The sequence below is a fragment of the Piliocolobus tephrosceles genome, chromosome 16, assembly GCF_002776525.5.
Source record: "Piliocolobus tephrosceles isolate RC106 chromosome 16, ASM277652v3, whole genome shotgun sequence".
Lineage (NCBI taxonomy): Eukaryota > Metazoa > Chordata > Mammalia > Primates > Cercopithecidae > Piliocolobus > Piliocolobus tephrosceles.
In genome coordinates this window covers 47,665,466-47,692,812 of record NC_045449.1, presented here as the reverse complement: position 1 = coordinate 47,692,812, position 27,347 = coordinate 47,665,466, and the positions used below count along the sequence as shown (strand labels likewise).

Sequence of the window (27,347 nt, the reverse complement as noted above, 5' to 3'; positions counted from 1 at the left end):
AAGGATAAACAAGGGAACCAACTAAAGGCACTTGCTAAACTACACAATTTCTTTCTTTTCCTTTTGTAGAGACAGGGTCTCACTCCGTCACCCAGGCTGGAGTGTAGTGGTGCGATCATGGCTCACTGCAGCCTCCAACTCCTCAGCTCAAGTGATCCTCCTGCCTCAAACTCCCAAGTAGCTACGACCATAGGTGCACACCACCATCCCCGCTGGTTTTTTGTTTTTTGTGTATGCTTTGTTTTAGGGACCAGTTATTGCTATGTTGCCCCAGCTGGTCTCAAACTCCTGGGCTCAAGGGATCCTCTCACCTTGGCCTCCCAGAGCACAGGGATTACAGGCGTGAGCCATGGCCCCCAGCTCTAAATTACAAAACTTCTCAACAGCATAAGGAACTATCATGTTTATTGTTAAGGTAGAGACTGTTTCTTAGGGAGTGGATAGTCCCTGAGTTAGACAAACCTACATTCAAAGCCGCCAGTGTCTATTTCCTCTTCTCTGAAGGCAGGTGATCCTACAGCTGCACAGGGCTGGGTGAGGATTAAACAGCTCACACGCCCGGAGCGCTGATCCCTCCATCGCCAGCTATGAATATTATTATTGCCTCTCCTACCACCCGCAGGACCTCAGGCAGTCCCTTAATGTCGCTGGGTCTCAGTCGTCTCATCTGTAACAATGGGGAAGAGAGCACCTTCCTCACGGGGCTGCCAGGATTCTGAGAGAGGGTGCATGAGAAGCCTGACACAGGGCAGGGTCCGTTCTCCCTGATGAACCCGATTCCGAGAGAGGGTGCGTGGAAAGACACAGGGCAGGGTCGGTTCTCCCCGATGGACCCGGGCAGTCACATCAAGATCAGGCAGCAGGAGTCCCCTCTGGAGGAACTAGGAGAGACCCCCTCCCTGTGGCCCGGGTGAAACCTCTGCAGTCTTCTCCCGGTCCTGAGTGGGTCCTGGGTATGCTGTCCACGTGGTAAATTCCCCTACAGGTATTCTCGTGCATAATCCTTTCATTGGCTGAAGCCCCGCCCCACCCCACCCTACCTCATCCCTGGCCAGGTTTGTCCCAGGAGCCCTCGCACCCCCAGGCAGGGTGGGTCAACTGTTCTGTTCTCAGGACACAAGGGAAAATCTTTGCTTATTCCTCTGTGTCCCCTAAAGACCAAGTTCTCCCTAGGCCTGCAACCCATCCTTCCCTCCTACAGGAGCACACACCTCCCACTCAGCAGTGCTCTGGGAAGTCAAGCCAAAGGAGACAGAGGCAGAACAGCCCCCATCCCGCTCCCCCACGGCAGGGCCCCTTCACACCTGGCCCTCCAGTGGGCGGAGAAGGTTTGGGATGTGGCTATAGAGGATGGGCTGCACAGCCTCAGACTGGCATGACCTGGAGGGGCAAATTCCCTGGTCCTCCCCAAACCCCTCCTTTGTGGGTGAGTGAGAATGCTGAAGAGGGAGGGGAGAGTGGCTTCCTGGAGGTGGGCTTTAGAGAGCCCCAGAGCGGGCTCAAACAGACACGCAACCTCTCCGATCCCCTCTAGGTAGGAAGTGGGGGAACGCTGTACCCTACTCCTTTGATAAAGTCAGGGGTGGGGTCAAGAGTCAAGGCAATGCTAGGATTTCAGCACCTTGGCCTTACAGAGTCACCGCAGGGGAAGGTACTCTTGCCAAATGCCGACCTTACAACATCCCTCCCCAGCATTCCTCCCCGCCAGGCCCCCGGTACCGCCCAGCCCCTCACCTGACTCTGGAGCTCACTCTGTTGCTTGAGGCGAAGGTTTTCCGGGGTGTCAGCCACCATGGTGAAGGACTGCTTGGGGTAGTGTCTGCAGGACAGAAAAAAACAGAGTGGGGGTGACTCTGGGGGAGGGGCAGGGGCCTCTGGGCTTCTCACAAAGCACGCTCTCCTGGGAACTTCCTCCTATGCCTGGGCACCCCCTGGCCCGGCCCCACAGGAGGACCTCAGCGTCCACTACCAAGGCCGAGGGGCAGCAAGCATTTCTCAGACTCAGCTGGGACTGGCTGACCTGGGAAGACACAGCAGGCATCAGTGACGGGCCAGCCAAGGAGAACTGTCCTGAGTGAAAGGACGGCCACTGGGACACTCTCTGAGGGTTGAAGGTTACCCTTGTTTGGGGATAATCCATGCCTTGTGCCTACCACACATGGAGGTCAAGGCAACTGGGCCCGGTTGGGGGAAGATGGGCACAGGTGAGTCAGGACTAAGCTCTCAGCTAAGACCAGAATTGGAGACCAACCACGCAGAGGAGAGCAAGAGGGAGACAGAAAAAGAAAGGGACACACATATCCAGGGGGACTTCCTGGAGGAAGTGGTGTGAGAGAAAACACATGGTTAAAGTGGTATTTAAAGGGTTAACAAGGTCCAACCTAATTGGAGGGCAGGTGGGAAGGCCAGCTTGAGGATAAAAAAGGAGGTCACCTGAGGATGACAGGTAAAATACAGGTTGAATATCCCTTATTGCAAATGCTCAGGACTAGATGTGTTTCAGATTTTGGATTTTTTCTCAGATTTTGGAATATTTGAATATTCATACTGAGACATCTTGCGGATGGGACCGTTTCCTATATACCTCATACACATGGCCTGAAGGTAATTTTATGCAATATTTTAAATAATTCTGTGCATGAAACAAAATTATTGACTGCTTTTTGACCTATCACCTATCACGAGGCCAGGTGTGGAATTTTCCCTTGTGGCATCATGTCGGCACTCAAAGCTTTGTATCTTGGAGCACTTCAGACTCTGGACTTTTAGATCAGGGCTGCTCAATCTGTAGTAACAACAGTGAATTAGGCCAGGCACGGTGGCTCACGCCTGTAATCTCAGCACTTTGGGAGGCCGAGGCATGCGGATCACGAGAGGTCAGAAGTTCGAGGCTAGCCTGGTCAATATGGTGAAACCCCGGTCTCTACTAAAAATACAAAAATTAGCTGGGCGTGGTGGCATGGGCCTAGAGTCCCAGCTACTTGGTAGGCTGAGGCAGGAGAATCACTTGAACTCAGGAGGCAGAGGTTGTACTCAGCCAAGATCCTGCCACTGCACTCCAGCCTAAGCGACAGAGCCAAACTACCTCTCAAGAAGAAAAAACAAACCAAAACAAAACAAAAAACCAAACAGTGAATGTCTCCCCTGTGCTAAGGGCTTATGTGCCCTAGTTCAACGAATTCTCACAGCCACCTGTGTGACTGGTACTCAGTGTACCCCTTTGATAGATGGGAGAACTGAGGCCAGAGAGGTTAAACAACACGGCCAAGGCACACAGAGATCCAGATTTGTGCCCAGGCGATCTCTTCAGTTCATGCTGAACTTAGTCGCCAATTTCCAGGCCCAGGACAGCCTGGTCCCCAGCAAGAGGGCCTGGCGTGGAGGCAGCAAAAGCCAGGGCAACCCTCGGAGCCTGCAGAGACCTCCAGAAGAGTCTGGTCCAACTCCCTCATTTCCGAGGAGGAAACTGTGCTGGCGCCAGGCCACCTCTCCCTTAGCAGTCTTCATAATTAACTTATTTATCACATCGAGGTATTGCCTTCTCTCTCCACTACTTCTCTATGACGGGAGGGATTTTGGGGTCTCTTTTGTTCATTGATTTATCTCAAGCTCCTAGAATAGTAGGCGGTGCTCAGTAAATAATTGTTGAATAAACAAATGTCGGGCTGGGCGTGGTGACTCACGCCTATAATCCCAACATTTTGGGAGGCCAAAGTAGGTGGATCACGTGAGGCCAGGAGTTCGAGACCAGCCTGGCTAACATTGCGAAATCCTGTTTCTATTAAAAACACAAAAATTAGCCGGGCACTGTCGCATGTAGCTGTAATCGCAGCTACTCAGGAGGCTGAGGCAGGAGAATCGCTTGAAACTGGGAGGTGGAGGTTGCAGTGAGCCAAGATTGCGCCATTGCACTCTAGCCTGGGCGACAGAGCAAGACTCTGTTTCAAAAAAAAAACAAAGTCACACCAGGAGTTAAAGCTGGTGTGGGATTAGAACTCAGCCCTTCTCCATCCCCCTCTCATCACAAGGTCCCCTGACAAACCAGCTGCAGGAGAGACAGGCAGCTCTGAGCCAGGTAGTTTGTATGTATTTCTCATACCATGTGCTGGTATGAGAAATGCCTGGGGGTCTGCATGGACCCCAATTACCTCAGGGACTGGTGGGTGGCCCGTCAGGCCATTTTTTAGCCCTTGGTGACCACAGCCCACCACAGCTGTGACCCCTGCAGATCCCTGACCCACAGGCCGCACCCAGGTAAGCGACAGATGGCCTCCTGGAACCTATTTCTAGGCACGTGCCACCCAAAGTTGACACACCCAGGAGCTAGGAACGAGCTGCCCCTCTGCTCTGCATGTTCTCCAGCCGCCCATACCGCCGTGTATCAGAGCTACCCGTAAACTAGCGACTTCCCTCAAGGCCACCACTTGTGAAGGGCAGGACTCAGGATTTGGAGACCTCAATCAAGGGAGGCATAACTTTCAAGGGCCCAGTGCAGGGCTCTGGCCCTGCCAGACTTACTGGGTGACCTTGGCAAATCCTTTTTCCCTTGGGCCAGTTTCATTGTCCTGGATCCAGATGATTCTAGCAGTGCCCCTCCCCCAGCCCTCACCTGGGTCCTGGCCACCCAGGTCAGCCCAGACTCGCAGTTCCTCCAGCAAAGGAAGGGAAGATGAGGAAAGGCAAACACAGCTGGCAACAGACGTGGCCTGTGATGAACGTGTGGACAAGTCTGGGGTCCGGTCCCCATGCAGCCAGGGCCACCCACAGCTGAGGAGCTCCCTTCAAAGTTCCTGTACAATTCCAGGGCAAGGGACGATCAACCATGAGTCTGTTCCTAGAGACCAGAAAGGGAAGATCTCTAGCAGGGCTGGCAGGCCCTGAGGCCCTAAGAGGGAGTGCTTTGGAGAGGAGACGACCCTCCCCCTAAATCAGAGCCATTCTGCAGACTGGGCAGGGCCTTTGTCGACTGGGCAGGGGCTGTGTCGAGGAGAGCATATGGAAGTAGAGGCACATGTGGCAGGAGCAGGGTAGGGAAGAGGAGCAGCTCTGGCCCAGCTGCTCCTCTTAATTCTGAGAAGATGGGGCTGGTTAGCATTTGGTGGGGAAGGGTAGAGGCAAGCAGGGCAAACGCATCCTCCAGACTCGGTCTGCAAACCCTGAGGTTTCTCATTTGCCAGAATGCACAGGGTTAAAACAGGCCAAGCTGGGCGCAGTGGCTCACGCCTATAATCCCAGTACTTTGGGAGGCCAAGAAGGGCAGATCTCTTAAGCCAGGAGTTCGAGACCAGCCTGAGCTACAGAGCGAGAGCCTGTTTTTAATAAATAAATAAATAAATAAAAACAGGGGCCAGCTCCAGTGGCCCAAGGACCACCAGACAGGTACACCTGACGTGCTCCACCCACTCCACAGGCTGAAGTTCCTACACATACTGCACTGTGCCTCACACACGATGAATATATAGATGTGCCCTCTGCACCGATGGGCGCCTCTAAGACACAGAGGCCAGCGGGTTCGCACGCAGCCGCTGCGTTGAGGCCATGTCCACATTCCCCCTGCCCCCCACACTGTGTCCCTCTGCTCACCCTACACCCACCAGAAGGTCTTGGGAACCCTCCAACATGCAGCAGGCACCCTGGGTGGGGTTGCCAGGTACTTCATCCTCTCTTCAGAAGCACCCTTCCCCCTAGTCTCAGCCCCCGACAGCTGGAGCTCGATTCCCATCAGAAGGGAAGTGGGGGTGAGGCAGCCCAGATGTGAGCTCAGCTTAATTTGGCAGGGGTGAGGGAGGATTTTAATCCTGCATCCGATTAATTCGATTAAAGAGGCACTCCAGGCCTCCAAGCTCCTTCCCCTGCCCCCTAAGCCCAAACCGAGGCAGAGGAAGGCAGGCAGACAGCTCGGGCTATATTCCTCCTGCCGGGTCAACCCTGTCCCCTCCCCACAGCTCACAGTCCCCAGCCCCCAGCCCTGGCGAGAGGACTCTGCCTTTCCCTCTCCCTGCTCACTACGCTTCAGGTTTCCATGGCAACCTCATCTTCAGCTCCAGGCAGGAAAGCAGCAAGAGCCAGAGCGAGAGAGGAGAGGTCTATAGCGGTGGGGGAAGAGACACAGACGGCAAGGGGGTCCTCAACTAAGGAGAAGCCCATGAGGGCAAAGTCAGGAGACTGTGTCGATAGGATCTTTATGGATAATGTAGGTGAGGAGGACAGGTGTCACGGGTTTGTTTCTAGAAGCAAAGGCATGAGAACGTCAGTGTTGCACTCCTCCCCCCACCAGCATGCCGGGCTTCAAAGAAAGCTCCAAATGATATGACCTCCCTCCAGAAACAATTTTTGGGAATTCTACCTTTTCCCTTCCTTCCCACCCCATCCATTACCCCCAGATCCCAGCAGGGATGGTTGGAAATGTGTGCATGCCAACATGGGTGCTAAGACAGACCAGGGGCCACCTGTCCCAGCTGGTGACCCCGCTGGAACCCAACCCCATGACAGACTGGGCCACGGTGAGGAATGAGGAACAGGGTGATCAGCTGGGTGCAGGGCAGAGTCCAGAGCACAGCTATCCTTTGTCCCACAGGCCAGCCTGTACCGGCCCCTTGTTAATCATTCCAAGTGGATGGTGGGCTCTCTGCAGGTGCCCCACCCGTCCTCCCTCCCTGCTGTCAGCTGCTCTGGGGAGTTTGTGGGGAGAGGCGTGAAGACAGCCCTGTAGGACAGGAAGAAGCGGGGCAGGAACAGGGACTAGACAGGATGGGGCAGGGCAAACAGGCAGCTATTGACAGCAGCCTAGGGCTTCAAGACAATTTACAGAGACACAAAGTAACATCTTGGTACACTGCGTCCTGTGCACATTCTCTTGAAACCCGCCACACAGCTTTGGGCTGGCATTCTCATCGTGCCATTTTATAGATGAAGAAACTGAGGTCCAGTGTCAAGGGCAGAGACCTTGTCCAAAGCACTCTCCTCTACACCGCAGCTGCCCAGACAGCGAAGGGAAGGCCAGATGGACCCCAGCCACCTCCAGCACTCAGTTCTGGGGAAAGATGTGCTTGGCAGGTTGGGTGCCAAACAAAGCACTTCATCCTTCAAACCCAACTCGTTTCCAAGCTCGGCCATTAAGAGAGATACTCTGGAGCCTCTCAGCCACACCTACTTAGGAGCTGCCTATCCCTCTGAATTTTTCAAAAGTATATGATACAGGTCGGGCATGTAATCCCAGCATTTTGGGAGGCCGAGGCGGGTGGATCACCTGAGGTTAGGAGTTTAAGACCATTCTGGCCAACATGGCAAAACTCTATCTCTACTAAAAATACAAAAATTAGCCGGGCATGGTGGCACACGCCTGTAATCCCAGCTACTCAGGAGGCTGAGGCAGGAGAATCCCTTGAACCTGGGAAGTGGAGGTTGTAGTGAGCCGAGATCACACCTCTGCACTTCAGCCTGGGAGACAGAGAGAGACCCCATCTCAAAAAAAAAAACAACAACAAAACAAAAAAGCTGGATGCAGTGGCTCACGCCTGTAATCCCAACACTTTGGGAGGCTAAGGTGGTCAGATCACTTGAGGTCAGGAGTTCAAGACCAGCCTGGACAACATGGTGAAATACCGTCTCTACTAAAAATACAAAAAAATTAGCCAGCCATGGTAGTGGCCTCCTGTAATCCCAGCTATTTGGGAAGCTGAGGGAGGAGAATCGCTTGAACCCAGGAGGCGGAGGTTGCAGTGAGTTGAGACTGCACCATTGCACTCCAGCCTGGTCAACAAGAGTAAACTCTGTCTCAAAAAATAAAAATTAAAAAAAAAAAAAAGGATATGATACAGAAGAGGCCCTGTGTCCCAGGAGAGGGGTTATCTGTGAGGACCTCTGGGTGGCCTTCCTGCTCGGTGGGACTACAGAGGCAAGGATTCTGGGCTCACAGGTGACAGGGACAGCTTGTTGGCCACCAGCCTCATTCCCCAGTCCTACCATCAGCCACACTTCCAGGGTCAGAAGAAGAACAGGATAGCCAACCCGAAAGCCCAGCGACCTTTCTACACAGAGCCTTGCTCCTTCCAGGCTTGGACCCCTTCAAAAACCACAGCTTTGTGTTCAAGGAGGAACAAAAATACATCAACAAAAGCAACAAGGAGCTTTTGGTTTTACCAAAAGGAAAAAAAAAAAAACAGCCCCCACATCCTGCCTCTAGAAAGAGCTGCTGATTCCAAAAGCCCCTGCTGGGAAGGCTGCCCACAGGCGGGAAGGGAGGGCTCCCTGCTAACCCAGTTTCTCACCCATCCGTCCCCTCCGTCCCCTCCGTCCCCTCAGGCCTAAGGGGCTGAAGTGGTGGGATAGGAAGCAACAAGGAGGCATTGTTCAACCAGAGGGAAAAAAAGAGCAGTCAAAACCATCAAGGCTAGACTTGAGGAAGAACTTACCAGCTGTCAGACTGCTGTCAGATTGCACACAAAATGAAAAGAAAAAAAAAAGCCTGCCCCTGTCGGTAATAGAGAAAGAGAAACAATTCTGCCAAGTTGAGTGAGGCATGGAAACGCAGGCCTGTTTCCTCATCTGTAAAACGTGGGTGTTAGGAAGCAAAGTGATCTCTGAGGCTCCAGGAGGCCTGGATGACAGGGATTTGGGGGTAAGCGAGGTGGGAGGGCTACCTGGGGGCCATATTTGGCCACTTGGGCTGGCCACTTGTACTTGCCCTCCCCCACACTGTCATCCCTAGTCCCAATTTTTCCAGTCAGAGGCAGAGAATTTTGGGGAGGAGGGAAAGCCCTAGGCCCCAGTACAGGGTTTGCCTACTCCTGCCCCACCCACTTTTATTTTTATTTTCATTTTTACATTTTTTAGAGACAGAGTGTCCCTCTGTTACCCAAGATGGAGTGCAGTGGTGCAATCAGGGCTATTTGCAGCCTCAACCTCCCAGACTCAAGCAATCCTCCTGCCTCAGCCTCCCAAGTAGCTGGGACCACAGGCATGCGCCACCACACTTGGCGAATTTATTTTATTTTTTTGTAGAGATGAGGCTGGTCTTGAACTCCTGGCCTCAAGCGATCCGCCCTCCTCAGTCTCCCAAAGTGCTGGGATTACAGGCATAAACCACTGTGCCCAACCCTGCCCACCTTTTAAAAGCAGCTGGGATTAAAGACAGTTTGCTGGGATCCAAAGACACATAAGCACCCAGCCTTGTCTGGCACAGACCACACTCTTCTCCCATCTGATGCCTAGGGGGAGGGGCAGAAACATAGTCGCTGGCTGCCCAGAATCAGGGTCATCTTCACCTTCCTCGGTCCTCACTCCACAGCTCAAGGAAACTGGAGAATGGACCCCAGATGTGTGCGGCCAGAGAAGAGGGGAAAGGCGCAACCAAGTCCCCCACTTTTCCTTGCCCAGCCCATGCCCACCTCCCACTTGACACTTCACAAGCTGGTTCCCCTGGCTGGCAACCCCGCCTCCTGTCAGTAGGGCCCCAAAGAGGAGGGAACAGGCAGTTATCTAGACTATCTGCAGGGACTGTCTCCAGTCCTCTAGACTGTCTGCAGGGAGACAACGATGCAAGTTGATGCTAAGCCAGGGCGTGTGGACTGATCTGCCCCACTTTTGGAAAATCCAGTTTACAAAACAAGTAACGGAGGGCATAAATATCTCTCTCACCAAGAGCGGGCTCACCCTACCCACCCAGAAGCTTCAAGAAAGAATTCCGGCCGGGCAGCGGCTCACGCCTATAATCCCAGCACTTTGGGAGGCTGAGGCAGGTGGATCACCTGAGGTCAAGAGTTCTGGACCAGTCTCACCAACATGGAGAAACCCCGTCTCTACTAAAAATACAAAAATCAGCCAGGCATGGTTGAGGGTGCCTGTAATCCCAGCTACTCGGGAGGCTGAGGCAGGAGAATCGCTTGAACCAGGGAGGCAGAGGTTGCAGTGAGTGAGCTGAGAACGCGCCACTGCACTCCAGCCTGGGTGACAGAGACTCTGTCTCAAAAAAAGTAAACAAAAATAACTCGATTAGCGGTTCTTCCTCCACCACTGGCTATTGTGCAAAAGCCGGGAGTGCACCCTCAATCCTGCCACAGCATTGGCTGCATGGCTGCAGCCCTGAATGTGGAAACACAAACACAGCCCATTCAGCCCAGCTCCCAAGTCCTCCCCCCCTGCCCCAGCACCGGTGTGGGTGGCTGCCTACACACCAGGCATGTGTGTAACTGCATGCACGTGGGGGTCCGCCACACGAGGCGGGCTGGCCTGTGTTTTTTCCCCGGCCTCTCCCCCAAACAAGTCTGATGCAAGGACAGAAACAGAAGAGGCCTTTTCACTACTTTACAGTCACTTTCTAGAACTTAAATCTGAATCTTGAGAAACCACAAGGAAAGATAGCTTTCTTCTCTCTTGACCAGCCCCCTGCAAGATCCTAGCTCCCCTCAGGGCTCAGAGACTAGCCAGAGACAGGCAGAACATAGAGGCCTCCCTGTACACCAAACTCACATACTCCCTGGGTGGGCCCAACTCCCTGGGAAAATGCCAGAAGAAACCACGTGCCCCTTTGGTTCCTGCACTGGGTTTGGCCCAGCATGGAGCACGTGATGCTTCAGAGAAGGAAGCCAGGCCTGTGGTCCACAAAGCAAGACCAGAACAGAAATGGGAGAAAACTGTACCCTGGTAAACCCAGGATTCAGGAACCTGAATGTCACTCAAGGATAAGACCAGAGGCAGGAAGAAAACGGGAGGAGGCGGGGCTAAGGTGGGTGGATCACCCGAGGCAAAGAGTTTGAGACCAGCCTGGGCAACATGACAAGACCTCCTCTCTACAAAAAACTTAAAAATTAGCATGGTGCCGCACGCCTGTGGTACCAGCTACTAGAGAGGCTGAGGCAGGAGGATTACTTAAACCCAGGAGGTCGAGGCTGCAGTGAGCCATGATCACTCCACTGCACTCCAGCCTAGGTGACAAAAAAAGTAAGTACAAACAAAAAAAGTAAGCAAGCAGGAAGGAATGACAGCAAACACTCGGCCTAGGGCCTGGCACATAGCAAGTACCCAATAAATTCTCTTTGGTCTAGGGTCCAACATCCCTGGGCAGGAATTTTTTTTTTTGTCTTTTTTGTTTGTTTGTTTGTTTTGAGATGGAGTCTCGCTCTGTCACCCAGGCTGGAGTGCAGTGGCGCATTCTCAGCTCACTCACTGCAGCCCTGGCCTCCCAGGTTCAAGCAATTCTCCTGTCTCAGCCTCCTGAGTAGCTGGGATTATAGGTGCCAGCCACATCTGGCTAATGTTTGTATTTTTAGTAGAGATGGAGTTTCACCACGTTGGCCAGGATGGTCTAGTATAACTCCTGACCTTAAGCAATCCACCCGCCTCAGCCTCCCAAAGTGCTGGGATTACAGGTCTGAGCCACTGTGCCGGGCCTCCTGGGCAGGAATTTTTAACCATGGGGAAACCAAGGCTCAGACAGGTCCAGAGAGCACTCCTTGCAAGCGGGCCCCACACCTGGTTCATCCCAGAATCCCCACGGGTAACATCTTGGCCCAGTGGACACAGGGGAGGGAGAATGCCTGCCTTGGGCGAGGTGCTACCACAGCTAAAGTGAAACACAGCTGGGTCGCAAATCCCCCAGGTCTCTCACTAGGCTCCTTCCCAGGAAACAGCCCAACTGGGCCAAAGGTCAACGAGGCACGGCAGAGGCTAGGGTTATAAAAGCTGGAGGAAACATGGAGGGGCCAACCTGCTTCTTTTGGCTGCAGACCAGGAGGGAGACAGAGGAACCTCTGCCTCTGCAAGTTGGAAGCAGCATCCAGAGAAGCAGCCTTCATCTTCTGCCTCTCCAGGCTCCCCCAGCCCCCGCAAGAGCCCTCCACCCCACCTTGCGGCAGCTTCCCAAGAAGACAGTAAAAACAGTAAGCTGGAACTTTGGATGAGGCTGATAAAAATGCAAAGAAAACAAGGACAAGCCTCTGATTTTTCTCCAGCTCCCAATGCTCACTGAATGCTAGGCTACTGGAGTCACTGGGCTCCAAGGCTCAGCGTGCTGGGGCGGAAGCTCAGAATCAAGGCTGAGGTGGTCCAGCAACCGAGGGGTTAACTGCCCTGGCTTCTCTGAACCCCACCCCACTCCCCAATGGAAGGAGGAAGTGGCAGAGAACCAGGGCTTGTGTGAGCCCTTAAGAATTTGAAGAATGTCCCATTTCCCTTGTGGGGGTGGGAGGGGTTGGTAGAGGGAAGAGGAACAGTAGAAATTAATAGAAGAGAAGGGGCAGCTGAAGGAGGGGCCAGGACAGAACTGCAACCCTTCCTCTACCCAGATAACCTGCCCAGTGCCCTCCTTCTTCCAGAAGACACGACTTCATATTGCTTCTTGGGCTTGAGATTTTTATCAGGAATCTGTTTTCCCAGCACCTGGCAGAGGTTAGTATGCATTATAGCAGCAGGCAGGCAATAAATGTCTGCTGAATGAGCAAGCGCCTAGAAAGATGAAAGAGTGGTCTTAGCCAGGGAACGGGAGGGGGTCAGGGAGCAGGGAAGGTTTAGGGTAAGGTTAGGGGTAAGGCTGGAGGTTTAAGCCCCCTTTTTAGACAAGTCCCAAATGCAGGTGAACTTCAGCTGCAAAGAGCCTACTGACTGAGAATTTAAAAAAACAAAACAAAAAAACTGGACTCAAGTCAGATCCTAAATTCATGTGAACACTGAAATTACCATTACTTGAGTTGGTTGAAGTTAAAAAAAAAAAAGTAAAAACACATTTTAAATTTAAAAAAAAAAATCAAATTAAGGCTGGCAAGGTGGCTTATACCTGTAATCCCAGCACTTTGGGAGGCTGAGGCGGGCGCATCACTTGAGGTCAGGAGTTCGAGACCAGCCTGGCCAACACAGAGAAACCCCCGGTCTCTACTAAAAATACAAAAATTAGCTGGGCATGGTAGCGTGCGTCTGTAATACCAGTTACTCAGGAGGCTTAGGCACAAGAATCGCTTGAAGCCAGGAGGTGGAGGTTGCAGTGAGCCAACTGCACTCCAGCCTGGGTAATGGAGTCTGTCTCCAAAAAAAAAAAAAAAAAGGCAAATTAAAAGAAAAAGAAATTATCATTACTTATAAGTGACTTGACCTTCCAAGGCCTCCACCTCGCAGGTGGCGGCAGCTGTGAGGCCCCAATACTGAGTCTGTACTTACTACTCACAAGGTCAACTTGAAGATGGAAAGTTGCTGTACTTTCTGGGACTGCATGGGACTGCATGGGACGGGATGGGAGAGGAGGGGAGGTGTTCCTCCAGGCTCTGGGATGGGGGACCCCACCCCTATACTCCCTCCCTACTGTCGGCTGCTGCAGATCCCAGTGCAGAAGGAACACAGTCCAAGATGACTATACTCAAAAAAACACAGTCTCCACAGCCTCCCTCACCAGGCAGGGAAGAGATCTATCTGGCCCAGGCAACACCCTTTATACACCCCCTGCCCCTTCTCAAAAAATGAACACCAAAAGGGCGGACACGAGGCTTCCAGAGAGTTTTCTTGAAAGAACCACTGGAGGAAGGAGCCCCCAAAGCCTGGGAAGTACCAGGTGAGAGAAGGAAACCATCGATTTTGGGGAGAGAAACAAGGGAAGGTAAACAGGAGAACAAAGCCCCCAAACCTAAATACAACAGACAGGTCACTCACTCTTGAAAGACCACACAGAAAGCCCCCTCTTTTGTAGCAGGAGACAGTGGAAAGACATGTGCTCGCCTTACTGCCCAGAGACTGGGTTAGAGCCAGTCTCTCCCTAGCCATCCCATCTTGAGAGTCTCTTCCCTTCCCTAAGCCCCAGTTTCCTCATCTGTACTTTAAATGCACTTTAAATGGGGGATAAAAGCACTTTAAATGGGGATAAAAAGTGCTTGCTTCATCCAGCTGTCGTGAGGATGAAATGTGATGTTCAGGCAGGGGGTGGAAGTGTTCGCCAGTGTCACCTTGCGGTTATTGGAAGGGAAGGAAGAACTCACTAGGGGAGGGAGCCAAAGCACCCACCCAGTCCCCTGCCCAGAACAAGACTCACGCGTTGCAGTAGGGCTTCTTCTCGTAGCCCTTGTAGTTCTTCATGTTCAGTGTCATCTTGCAGGTCTCGCAATGGAAGCATGCTTTATGCCAGAACTGGGGATGGAGACAGAAGGAGGACATACATCAGATACCAGGACTTCTGAAAAAGGGGCTCAGGCCCTGGGAAGGGGCACTCTGGAGCTGCTGGGACTGTCCGAGGCCCATGGCTATGGGGAGAACATGGAATTATCCCAGGTGAGCTGGGGGCATCTCAGGTCACAGTCTTTGGCACTCACTCACCTCCCCTCTCTCCTTCCTCATCCTCCACCAACGGGCCATTTGAACCCAGGAGGAAGAGAAGGGCAGGCATGAAGGACAGGGGAGAAGAGCCCAGTTATAGTGGCAGCAGCAGCCCCCAGGTCAGCTCCACCCTCCCCAGGGAAACCCTCCTGCCCAGAGCTGGAGAGGCCTCATTGCTTATGCAAAGCTGCGCTGGGTTGCTAGGGAGCAGCCGCTGAACATGAAGGAGCAGCTCCTCTGGCCGCATGGAGACCTCAGAAGAGGAAGGCCCAGCCCCCACACACCCAGGCACGGAACCCAGGTGCTCCTAGCTCCTGTACCAGAGCCCAGCACACCCACTAGACCCACATAAGCCCCAGGTGGTGCTACAGCTCCAATACCTCCCACTTCCGGTGGGATGCCCAGCCAGAGGAGTGGGCTGGGTGTCCCAGGCTCTGTCAACACACCACATCCTTCATCCTCCCCCACCCCAGTGGGAGGGCAGGAGAGTGCCCAGCAGCGAGTCCCCCACTGAGGCACTGAAGGGCTCTACTTCAAAGCCTTGAAGGTAGACACCTCCATAGTGGACATCAAAGCTCTACCCTACTAATTGTATGGCCTTGGGCGGGGCCAGGCGGGGCCCTGCACCTCAGGGGAGCCCACTTCCTGGTGTGTAGAATGGATGTAATAACACCTGGCCCTCCTGGGATTGTCCAGGGCTCAGGAGAAATCACCTTCAAAGCCCTCAGCACAGCATTTGGCACCTCTGAGCACTCAGATGTCAGGTGCTAGGCACCACAAATGTGAACCTCAGCCAAGGGAGTCAGGGCTCACACTGGAGATTGTGTTGGGGTGCAGAGGGGCTTCACTGTGCCAACCAGAGCTCCAATCCATTCATGCATGTGAGAATGTGGCACACAGGGCCCATCCAGGGAGGGAAAAGAGTGATGACAGAAAGAGAACTGATTTAGGCCAGGAGCGGTGGCTCACACCTATAATCCCAGCACTTTGGGAGGCTGAGGCAGGCAGATTACCTGAGGTTGGGAGTTCAAGACCAGCCTGGTCAACATGGTGAAACTCCGTATCTACTAAAAAATACAAAACAATTAACCAGGTGCGGTGACGCATGCCTGTAATCCCAGCTACTCGGGAAGCTGAGGCAGGAGAATCGCTTGAACCCAGGAGGCGGAGGTTGCGGTGAGCCGAGATCATGCCACTGCACTCCAGCCTGGGGTACAGAGCAAGACTTAATCTCAAAAATAAATAAATAAATAAATAAATAAATAAATAAATAAATAAATAAATAAATAAGCCAGGTATGGTAGTGCATGCCTGTAATCCCAGCTACTTGGGAGGCTGAGGCAGAAGAATTACTTAAACCCAGGAGGTGGAGGTTGCAGTGAGCCAAGATTGTGCCACTGCACTCCAGCCTGGGTGACAGAGCAAGACTCTGCCTAAAAAAAAAAAAGAGAGAGAGAGAGAGAAACGATCTAACATAACAGGCTCCGTGTGGCAGCCTGGAGGGGTCTTTGTGAAACCGCTGAGAAGTATTGATGCTTAGGCAAACCCGTGACAACAGGATCTAAATTCACCCCCAGAAGCCCAGGATGATGCCCTGGATCACCACCAAACAGGGGTCCACTGCCAGGACCCCAGAATAATCCAGGCCACCTGAGTGACCTGGCTGGCCTGTCCCTGCCCCATTTCCCAGCAGTCAAGGGAGACATTCCCCGCTCTGAAAGAAGGAGGCCAGGAGGCAGGCCCCGGGGACTTTTGAAGGAGCCCAGCCAGAGCTGGTTCTTGGCCAATTGTCGAGGAATTCCCCCAAGGCGATGCTTTTCAAAATGTGGTCTCCAAACCACGGAGAGGTGCTTCTGAGACACTGGGAGGAGGGGATAGCAGAAAGAAGGCTGAGAATCTGGGATTCAACCTCCCCTACCATGGCCCACTTCAACCAGAGACCCCCAGGGTAATTTCAGGGGAAATCGCCTTCTAATAGGGTACTGGTTCCCTATCAAGAAGACCCAAAGGAAAAACCTAATGGTGGAATATTAAACAGAGTGCTAGGAGAACCACTCTTGAGGAGGAAGGCCAGCCAGAAGTCTGGAAGCAAAGAAGTGGTGGGTCTAAGCTTGGTCCCCTCCCCAACCTGGGCCTACCCCAGTGACCCAGGTCCCCTAAACTCCCATGTGGCAACTTACAGACTCCTTCTGGTGCATAACCCCAACACACAGAACCCACTGGGGACACTAAGACAGGGTGGTCCCTGCCCCCACAGGCCCCTGAAGTGACAGCCCCACTCCCTCCCCCAGTGACTGGGAGGCATTGGCAGGGTGCCCCAGCCTTGTCACTACCCAGTCTGCTGGCCTCTACCTACTTAGCTGCACATGCCCCTGCCTGGGCCCCCGCCTCCCGCTACCCCCACAGGGGCCTGCCAGCAAAAACATTCTCCAGAATCCAGACCATGACCCACTTTCTCCCTCTCTCTCTCTCTCTCTCTCTCTCACACACACACACACACACACACACACACACACACACACACGAAGGGCTGCACACTATCCTAGGATGGGGAACCTCCAAGTCTGCCTCCTGATTGAGGTTGGGGAGACAAAGGGAGAGAGACCCCTACTCCAGATGGCCAGGCCTCCACCTGGAGCCAAGCCCCTTGGAGGAGGAGGGTGGGGTGTACTGAGCAGGCAGGGGGCACAGGGCCAACACCGGACCCAGGGGCTCCAAAGACCCCTCCAGGCTGCCACACGGAGGAAGCAGAGCCCCTCTTCAAGGGGATGGCGCCTATTTCTATCAGTTCCTTCCCACCTCCCTCACAGGCCCCACACTCTCATCCAGACACACGAGGGTGGGGCAGAGGAGGGTGGTCACCTGTCCCCCTGCAGGGGGCTCCCAGCAGAAAAATGGAAACCAGTTACTATGAAGCACAAGTGTCAAGTGGAGCTGCAGCTACTGTATCTCCTGGAGTGCTGGAGGGTCAGGAGAGGAGGCCTCTCCACCCCTAATGCCTGGCACCTCCAGCGGCTTCAGGCGACTCCCCTCCCCTCTGGAGAAAGGCCCCAAGGTTCAAGAAAACCCACCAGCTCCTTACACTGTGTCCTTTTTGGGGTAGGAAAATTGTGGGGAGGGGAGGCAGAAAATGGCCAGTCCCTCCACAACCGCTGTGAGCCTAGCTTGGACCCTAAGATGAAAGAAACCCTGTCTTGTCTCATTGGGGTCTGGGGAAGGACACTGTCAGGGAAATATGTCCAGAGGTTCCCACAGTGACCCCGTCTGCCTCTGCCCTGCCCCATGGGCTCTGTCCTAGAGCAAGAGCCCCCCCTCTTTTAAAGACCCCAGGCAAGATGATTTCAGCGAAGCATTCCTGGGCCTCAGGACTCGGGAGGAAAGTGCACCTCAAGGCATGCACCTCTGTCCCTTTCTGCTGCCTGCAAAGTCCATGGTTTCCCTGTTCACAGAAACCAGACCCTACCCCTGCTGCCCATTAGAGGCCTCTCAGCCTGGATCCAAGGCTCCAAAGCAGGGTCACCTTGATCTTCCCTTGCCTACCTGCAACCCACTCTACGGAAAGGTAAACAGGCTGGTAGGGGCAGAAGCCTGCAAGGATATCCCTCACTTGGGATAGCCTGTCCCTCCATGGCTCTGGGTTGGGGGGGATGTGGCAAGCTTCGTGTCACTGTGCCTGCAGCCTGGCACCTTGGCCTCTGAACCCAGGCTACCTGGGGTAGCCATGACTCAGGGATGGAGTATGAGGCCGTCTCTTCCCTTCCTGTTGCCCAGGGTTACAGTTTCTCCCTCCTGCAGAGGCAATGCCACCCCACCCTGGCCGGGTCACCAGCCTAGCTCAGTTGGCCACCTGACCCGCTGGCTTAAAGGCATAGATCTTTGCTGCACCTCCACAAATTTCGAGGAGGGCAGGACTATTCCCAGTGGCCCCACTCCCTCACACAAGACCCCAGGCCCAGAGCATTCCTCCAGATAGGGTCAGGAAGGGATGGGACCTACTTTTGGCACAAATGAGACAGAAATAAAATATAAATATGTATAAATAAAAGTACTTTGTACTGGCAGAAGAGCTGAGCAGAAATAACTGTGGATATGAATTTCAGCTCTAAGAGAGGGAGATGAGCCACAAGGGCTACATAAGCCTCCGTTCATGGGGTACATCATTTACAAGAGCAAACACACCTACTTTGTGAGGCTGCTGTGAAGACTGAGCCCAGCATATTGCGATAACTAGTAGCTATTATGAAGGGATGGTCCCAAGATGATGGTGGGGTACTCTAAGCTTCAGCTAGCAAAACGGGGTACCACAGCTGTGAGGACTTCACCCCCTTCGAATGGGGAGGGAGCGCTCAGACAAGCAGAGGCAGAGGGCCCGCCCTAACGGGGGATTCCAGGGGACCTGGCAGCAGTCCAATCCTCTACCTCCACCTGTTTTCAGAAACCTGGGGAAGCAAGCCAGGAAAGAGGGACATGGCAAGATTCTTGACAACACAGCTCCCTAGATACAAAGTAGTTGCACAAAGTAGGTGCTCAATAAATATTTGTTGAATGAGCAAATGAGGTCACCCTGTTTCTCCCCCAGCTCTAATCCCAGAAGTCCTCTGGAGAAGCAAATCTCGACCTCCTTCCTCAAACACTGTCATCAGCAATACATATTTATCCAGCTTGCAAAGCATGCTGGGTACTGCAGGTTGGGGGCAGGGTGGCCTTCAGAGGTGACAAGGTTTTTACCCACCTATGCCTTTGGGAGATAAGGCTCAGAGAGGAGAAAGGGCTGAAACCAAGGACACAGTCTGTGCTTTGGGCCACGTAGGGGGCTGAGTGCCATGGGGGATTGTAGAGAAAAGGGTGAGTCTAATTTGACTCTTTTGCAGTAAATGGCAGGCCTTGGGAAGTTAGTTAGCAACTATGGGAATGAAGTTGCCTATGGGACTGAAGGTTCCCCCTCCTCCCTGGTCTCAGCCCAGCATCCTCCAGGCACTGGCTCACCATTCCTGGTGCCTATCCTTACTGCCTGGAGCAGGTGGGGAGGAATACATCTGATACATGGATATTTCAGGTCTCCTGCTCAGTACAGGGGGCAAGGTCTCTCCAGGGCCACTTCCTATAGGGAGAATTCTAAAAAGAGGAAGGAATCACCAACTCCCACTTCCCTGGGCAACCCCTACTTGAACGTCCTCTTCCAGCTAGGGTAAGAGAACTAGGGAGGGCACCCTGCAGCATCCCTGCTCCCCTCCCCCCGGATACACAGCACTGAAGGGCTTTCCAAGGGGAGTGGTATGGGGCTGAACAGAGCATCCCAGAGAGGTAGGGAGGGCATAGTCTATACAGCACCCTCTTTAGCACTCAGGGACTTCAGTGCACTGCCCCACCTTGAAGGAAATGACATCACCATACCCATCTGACAGATGGTGAAAACTGAGGCCTAAAGATATTCAAAAAACTGGTGGGAGCAGACCTGGAACAAGGACCCAGTCTCCCAACTCCTGGGGTGGCAATCCTGCCTTCATGTTTTGCTTTTTCCTTATATGGGTGAAGTGCCCTCTGCCTCTTCCCAATTCATGACTGTGGAGAAGGGGACCACAGGGAACTCAAGATGCAGAGGCCAAAATCTCTGCCACGAGGGGAGGGCAAAATCCCAGTATGCAAGGACAGATACATTCTCAAGGGGAGACTTCATCATCTTGTTAGCTCTAAGCTCAAGTCCTGCCCAACAGCGGCTGGCATGGTCACGGGCAGATCAACACCTTTCCTTTTGCCCACAATATACCCCCTCCTCTCCTCCTACCCAATCAAGCCCAGGACCAGGAGGGACAGTGACACAGCAGCGGCCCCATATGCTCACACTCCCCAAGAGCAAGTTCAAATGTGTTTCAGAACCTCCAACCCCACCTCCTCACCCTGACTCAGAGGCCAAAGGTCACTGAGGAAGCTCACACCCTAAGGGGGAGGGGAGAGACAAGGTGTCCAGTGAACTATCCTCTCCTGAACAAAACCTGGCTCCAGGTCAGTAATGAACTTGGCCCCGGGGCTCTGTACGCCTATTTCATCCAGTGTTCCCACCCTTGCACCCCTCCTCCATCCAGTCCCCCCAGCCCTCCCAGTTCAGATGGAAAGGTCAGAATACCTGGACTTGGAGCCAGCTTTGGGTGATGGAAGAAAGACGCGGTGAGGAAGGGCACAAAATCACAGAGGCCTCCCCTCCAGACTGGGGAGGAGAGGGGATGCAGAGGGGCAGGTTTTACCTTAGGATCTCACGGAGCTTACAAGAGGACAGGATCCTACACCAAACTGTACGGGAAACGCCCAGTTCTACTCGCCAACCCCACCTCCAAAAGTCTAATGGCAACCAGATGAACAAGTCCAGCATTGGGGAGACAGGGCCCCCAGGGGGCAGTGAATCTCCACAAGGCCACCATCCCCCTCTCCCCCCGCCGCCCATACCTCCCCCTTTCCTCGGCTTCCCCAGAACTCAGCCAACCCCACCCTCCATTGGAGAAACCTGCTTTGAAAAGTTAGCTCTTTGTTCTTCCACAGGATCTCCTGGCTCTGAGCACAATTTCAGGAGATCTCAGCGAAGCACCCCCCACCCACCCTACTCCGGCACCCGACCCCACCCGGCTCAGGCTGGGCGGCCCAGTACCGGGAGTTGGCTTTTAATTGGAGGTGGGGGTTGGGAAGCTATGGAGGAGGTCTGCGAGTCCTTTAACCACTCAATCACCAAGGGGGCCTCAGGTCGTTCAAAATCGGGGGTCTTGCGGCGGAGCCCGGGTCCTTACCCGAAACCCCCCGCATCAGATGCCACACTCGCAGGCTGATAGCACCCGCCCCGCCAGGCCAGGAAGAGAGGCCATCCCCCGCCGGAACGGACGGTTTCGCAGGGCCCCCCAGCCTCTGCCCCGCCCCCTCCGCCCCCTCCACCAGCGCCCCGCGCTTCCGCCTACTTGGCGCTCGGCGCGGAGCGGAGAGGGAGCGGCCGTCTCTTCTCACTCTCCAGGCCCTAGGGGGCGGGACTGCACCCCTAACCTTCCCCCAACACACCCCGGGGCCTGGCTTCCCTGCTTCTCTCACGTCCTCCCAACCCCAAGGCACAGAGCCCACCCCTCTCCAGCACCGGCTGCCCGCTACGCGTGGACTCCCCGCCTCGCCCCAGATCGCCTAGTTTCCAGATTGGGATGTGTCCCCACACCCCATGACACCGCCCGCCCGCCCTCCCTCCGTTCTCCTGGGATCGCGGGGATAAGGCAGCAAAGACCCGGCCCTTCTCTCCTCCCTGGATTCAGAGCACTGCCAGGGATTGCAAAGACGCGTCTCCCGGTCCCGGGCTCACCTTATCCAGACAGTTCACCTTCTCCGTGGGATACACGATCTTGCCGCACCGGGCACAGTTGGGGTTCATGGTTCCGAGAAAGGCTGGGGCGGGGACGTCGGAGCTCTAGTGCGTCCTCTTCCCCAAGGCGAGCTGGCGGGAGGCGGCCGCGGCTGCAACTACACAGGCGGCAGCGACGGCGGCTGGAGCTGGGGAACTGGCCTCCGCCTCCGCCCTCCTTCCCCTAATAAACACAGCGGGGAGGAGGGGCTGCACCGGGGCGGGCACGCGCCTCGGGCGCGGGCGAGGGCACGCGCAGCGAGGCGCGCTCCCCGGGCGACGTGGGGCTGCGCGGGGGCGGGTTCCTGGGGGGAACTGCGGGGCCAGCGGTGCTGGCGCCCCGGCGCTCCCAGGCTGACTGCGCCCGGTGCCCAGGGCCCTTCCCGAGCCGGAGGCGGCGCAGAGCCAGGCCGGCTGCACATCTGGGGCGCCCGGGCTGCAGGAGGCGGGCTAACCCCTTAAGCCCGTCGAGGGTGGGGTTGGAGCCCTCCTGAACGCCGGAACTGATTCACCGCATTTGGGAACTTTCCTTTCTACCGGTTGCTACCGGGCATGAATCTACAGACCGAACGGGGACCCCCTGCCCTGCCCCTCTTAACTCTCTTCCGGTCCACACCCTTTCCCACATTTGTGGGGCGGAACCCGTCCCTCCCTCTTGGACCCTGCGCGCTGCCGGGCCCGGGCTAGTGCTTCCCTCCCCGAGCCCCTGCAGTGCACCTGCCCAGGGTTCCCCGGATGCGGGCACCGTCTGCGTTCAGCATGACCCCTTTTCTTCTGCATTCCTTTCTCTTTAATGTTACACCCTACTCACGGAGTAGCAGCTGCAACAATGCTTAGCACCCAAAGAGCCGCCTCCAGGCGCTGCAGCGGCGCGGGGGTATAGCTCAGTGGTAGAGCATTTGACTGCAGATCAAGAGGTCCCTGGTTCAAATCCGGGTGCCCCCTCGCTGGCTTTTCCTTTCACTTGTTAACCAATCATCTGGTTTTCATTCTTGATTCATATTTTAACATTGGGTCCTGACTACAAAGAAAAAAAGGTGAAAAAAGTATCTTCCTCATTTTTCAGCCTTAGCAGAAAGCTTTCGGTTTTACTTTGTGCTCAGCGGATGGAGGAGCGGGTGGGTATAAAAGCTGCGCGAACGCATTACTCGCGCCAGAGGTGTAGGGATTTCTGTGGTCAGGGCTGCCAGCCTCAGATGAATCAGACAGTTCGAGGTGCCGGGTTTGAGGGACAGAATGTTTCCAATGGGGGTAGGGATACAGGAGAACGCCTCAAGTTGGCGTTTCTTTGGGGGTGGAGGGTGGGTTAAGCGAGGGAAACCCATAGACACAGCCCTTCTCCAACTTCAACTTTCTGTATTAATAGTGACATGGACGTGCTGTGTTCATCCTTGACTATTAATGTACAAAAGTAAAGTTATATCCCAATGCAAACTGAGATAAACGAATACAGTGTTTCTCAAATTTGAACGTGCATCAGAATTACCTGCAGGGCTTGTTAAAATCCTCCTAGTTTCTGATTCTGTAAGGGGGCCCGGAGAATTTGCATTTCTACCAAGTTTCCAGGTGCCGCTGGTGCTGCTGGTGTGGGGACCACATTTTAAAAACCACTGAAGTGAAAATAAAAGGCCGTGGAGTTTCATAACCTAAAGATGGGGACAAATATCTGCTGGCTGCGTGCCTGACAGTATCACTGTTGGGCCGGAGGAAAATGGTAAGTGTGACGGGAGACAAGGGCGTCCCCCTCAACTAGGTTTTGCCCAAAAAAAGGAAAAATAAGGAGAAAGGAAGAGGCGTGCTGCCTGGGTCAAAGGGCAGCTGCTATATTTTAAACCCGGAATGTGTTTGTGTCATGCCTCGGACCCCGGGAAAACGCGCATTTTTTTTTTCCCTGACTCCCATTACTGTGAGCTGCATCGCTAGGCTGAACAGAGAGATCACAGATCAGCAGACCTGCGGTTCCGTGCAAAAAACCCAGAAGGAACCAGTTTTACCTCTCCTTTAGGCCTTGGACTTTACATCTATAGCTTATCAAGCCAAATCCCTGCCTATGAGCTAAGTAAAGAAGGAAGAGGGAAAACTGCTCGCTGTTTACCTTCTACCTTCTGTGCCCTGTCCTGTTCGAGTTCGCGAGTATATGAAGACCTCTGAAATTGGATTCTTTCTCCTAGTTTTAATAGTCAAGTACGAACTACTGCCCCGTCCAAGACACATTTTTTAACCCCAAAACAAATTATAATTATCGTTAAACCAATGGGCATCGGAGATGGGAATCGATCAACGCCTTTGTTCTACAACTGAGACTACTGGTGCGCTTCTCGCCACTTGGGGTATGAGGACTCAGATTCACCTAAAGGCAGCCTCTGGTTGCTGATCTCTCCCTCTAGGGTATGGGAATCCTTTCAAGGTGAAAATTAGGTAGGTGGAAGATACAAATGACACTTCCGGTGACTTTTGGATTCGGAACTCGCTAACTCGGGTTATTCCTGCACGACTGTGAAAAAAGGTAAAGCAACGCGAGGGGGCACCCGGATTTGAACCGGGGACCTCTTGATCTGCAGTCAAATGCTCTACCACTGAGCTATACCCCCTCTGTTGGTTACTCTTTGGGAAATTCTTTTTACAGCGATCGATCCCAAAATGTTCATACTTTCATCATTTGTTCAAAATCAGCGTCTCTTTGCCAAATTATACTGAAATTACCAATGAGGATGGGGAAATTAAAAAGCTAGGCCAAAATAGGCCGGGCACAGTGGCTCACGCCTGTAATCCCAGCACTTTGGGAAGCTGAACCGGGCGGATCACGAGGTCAGGAGTTCGAGACCAGACTGACCAAGATGGTGCTAAACCCCGTCTCTACTAAAAATACAAAAATCAGCCGGGCGCGGTGGCGGGTGCCTGTAATCCCAGCTACTCGGAAGGCTGAGGCAGGAGAATCGCTTGAACCCGGGCGGCGGAGGTTGCAGTGAGCCGACATCGCGCCACTGCACTCCAGCAGGAGCAACAGAGTGAGATTCCGTCTCAAAAAAAAAAAAATAGCTAGGCCAAGACGTGGTGGCAGTTTGAAAAGTATGTGAATTTAGGTGCCAATCTGCTTTTTCTTGATTCATTACTTTTTTTTTTCTTTTTCCCCAGACGGAGCCTTCCTCTGTAACCCAGGTTGGAGTGAGTGCGGTGTGGCGCAATCTCGGCTCACTGCAACCTCTGCCTCCCGGATTCAAGCGATTCTCCTGCCTCAGCCTCCTGAATAGCTGGGAATCCAGGCGCCCGCCGCCGCGCCCGGCTACTTTTTGTATTTTTAGTAGAGATGGGGGATTCGCCATGTTGACTAGGCTGGTCTCCAACACCTGATTTCGTTATCTGCCTGCCTCGGCCTCCCAAAGTGCTGGGATTACAGGCGTGAGCCACCGTGCCCGGCTTGGTTCAGTTTGTTTGTTTGTTTGTTTTCCATTTTGTGGAGAAAGGAGCAGGTGGTGGGTGAAGGAGGCCGTCTTCCAATGTTGCCCAGAGACGGAATTTCGCTCTTGTTGATCAGTCTGGAGTGCAATGGCGCGATCTCGGCTCACCACAACCTCTCCCTCCCAGGTTCAAGCGATTCTCCCGCCTCAGCCTCCTGAGTAGCTGGGATTACATGCATGCACCCCACGCCTGGCTAATTGTGTATTTTTAGTAGAGAGGGGGTTTCTCCATGTTGCACAGGCTGGTCTGGAACTCCGTACCTCAGGTGATCCGCCCGCCTTGGCCTGCCAAGGTGCTGGGACTACAGGCGTGAGCCACCACGCCCAGTTTAGGCTCAATTCTTTTTTTTTTTTTTTTTTTTTGAGAGGGAGTCTGGCTCAGTCAGCTGGAGTGCAAGCTTCGCCTCCCGGGTTCACGCCATTCTCCTGCCTTAGCCTCCCAAGGAGCTGGAACTACAGGCTCCCGCCACCACGCCCGGCTAATTGTTTGCATTTTTAGTAAAGACGGGGGTTTCACCGTCTTAGCCAGGATGGTCTCGATCTCCTGACCTCATGATCCGCCCGCCTCAGCTTCCCAAAGTACTGGGATTACAGGCGTGAGCCACCGCGCCTGGCCGGCTCAATTTTTTATCCAAAACCACACTCATCTCTCCCCACTAACAAGTTAGAGAACAACCTCCTGCAAAACTGGATAGAGAAAGTTTTTCCTTGGTCTCTCCAAAAAGAATACCAACACCGGCCCAGCGCGGTGGCTCACGCCTGTAATCCCAGCACTTTGGGAGGCTGAGGCGGGGGGATCACGAAGTCAGGAAATCGAAACCATCCTGGCCAACATGGCGAAACCCAGTCTTTACTAAAAATACAAAAATTACCCGAGCGTGGTGGCGCCTGCCTGTAATCCCAGCTATTTAGGAGGCTGAGGCAGGAGAATTGCTTGAATGCGGGAGGTGGAGATTGTGGTGAGCCGAGGTCAGGCCATTTCACTCCAGCCTGGGCAACAAGTTTCACTCTCAACAAGAGAGAAACTCCGTTGCAAAAAAAAAAAAAAAAAGTAAAAAAGAAATCCTGCAATATGCAACAGTGTGGATGAACCTTGAGGATATTATGCTAAGTGAAACAGGCCAGTCACAGAAGACCAAATACTGCATGATTCCACTTATATGAGGTATCTAATATAGTCAAACTCACAGAAGTAGAGAGTAGAACGATGGTTGCCAGGGGCTGCGGGGAGTTGCTGATCAATAGGTCTAAAACGTCAATTCTGCAAGATGAAAAAACTCTAGAAATCGGCTGTACAACATTGTGCCTTTAATTAACAATACTGTATTGTATAGTTGAAAATCTAAGAGGGTCTGCCAGACATGGTGGCTCAGGCCCGTAATCCCAGCACTTTTGGAGGCCAGGGCAAGAAGATCACTTGAGCCCAGGAATTTGAAACTAGTCTGGGCAACACAGTGAGACTCCCATCTCTACAAAAAAATTAAAAAATTAGCCAGGTGTGGTGGTATGTACCTGTAGTCCCAGCCACTTGGGAGGCTGAAGCAGAAGGATTGCTTGTGCCCAAGAGGTCAAAGCTTCAGTGAGCCTGGGTGACAGAGCAAGACTCTGTCTCAAGAAAAAAAGAGAGAGAAGCCAGTTGGGAATCTATTGTAATAATATAGGTCAGAGATGGTGGTGATGGCTTAGACTATAGTGTTGTATTAGTTTTATATTACTGATAGAACAATTTACAGTCTATTTGTATAAAATAACAGAAATGTATTATCTTCACAGTTCTGGAGGTCAGAATCCCAAAATCAATTTCACTGGGCTGGCCTGGCGAGGTGGCTCACTCCTGTAATCCCACCACTTTGGGAGGATGAGGCAGGCAGATCACGAGGTCAAGAGTTCAAGACCAACCTGGCAAATATGGTGACATCCCTTCTCTACCAAAAATACAAAAATTAGCCAGGCGTGGTGGCTCACGCCTGTAGTCCCAGCTACTTGGGAGGCTGAGGCAGAAGAATTGCTTGAACCCAGGGGGCAGAGGTTGCAGTGAGCCGAGATGGTGCCACTGCACTCCAGTTGGGTGACAGAGCAAGACTTCATCTAAAAAAAAAAAAAAAGTTCACAGGGCTAAAATTAAAATGTTAGTACGGCTGCATTCCTTCTGTAGGCTTCAGGGGAGAATCCGTTTCCTTGACTTTCCCAGCCCATAGAGGCCGCTACATTGCTGCCTCATTGCCTCGTCC

General features: G+C 53.4%; 1 protein-coding gene and 2 non-coding genes across 4 annotated transcripts in view; 1 reads left to right on the top strand and 2 right to left on the bottom strand.

Annotated features, from left to right (window-relative positions):
* The window catches only part of LASP1 (LIM and SH3 protein 1), a 52,221-nt gene extending 30,079 nt beyond the window's left edge, over window positions 1–22,142 (bottom strand). The window contains exons 1-3 of one of the 2 annotated variants that reach the window (XM_023204287.1): window positions 21,620–22,142; window positions 14,012–14,106; window positions 1,735–1,819 (exon numbers count right to left, since the gene is read on the bottom strand). In XM_023204287.1, the coding sequence (XP_023060055.1) occupies window positions 1,735–1,819; window positions 14,012–14,106; window positions 21,620–21,688 (249 nt within the window). In that variant the 5' untranslated portion in view covers window positions 21,689–22,142. Of the gene's footprint in view, window positions 1–1,734; window positions 1,820–14,011; window positions 14,107–21,619 lie in introns of those variants that run through there. The other variant, XM_023204288.1, reaches the window with a different exon arrangement.
* A 389-nt stretch (window positions 22,143–22,531) lies between these two features.
* Window positions 22,532–22,603, top strand: TRNAC-GCA. The gene has a single exon. It is a non-coding gene; the product is annotated as a tRNA-Cys (tRNA).
* Window positions 22,604–24,177: 1,574 nt separating this feature from the next.
* On the bottom strand, window positions 24,178–24,249 carry TRNAC-GCA. Its single transcript has one exon. It is a non-coding gene; the product is annotated as a tRNA-Cys (tRNA).
* Between the last annotated feature and the right edge of the window lie 3,098 nt (window positions 24,250–27,347).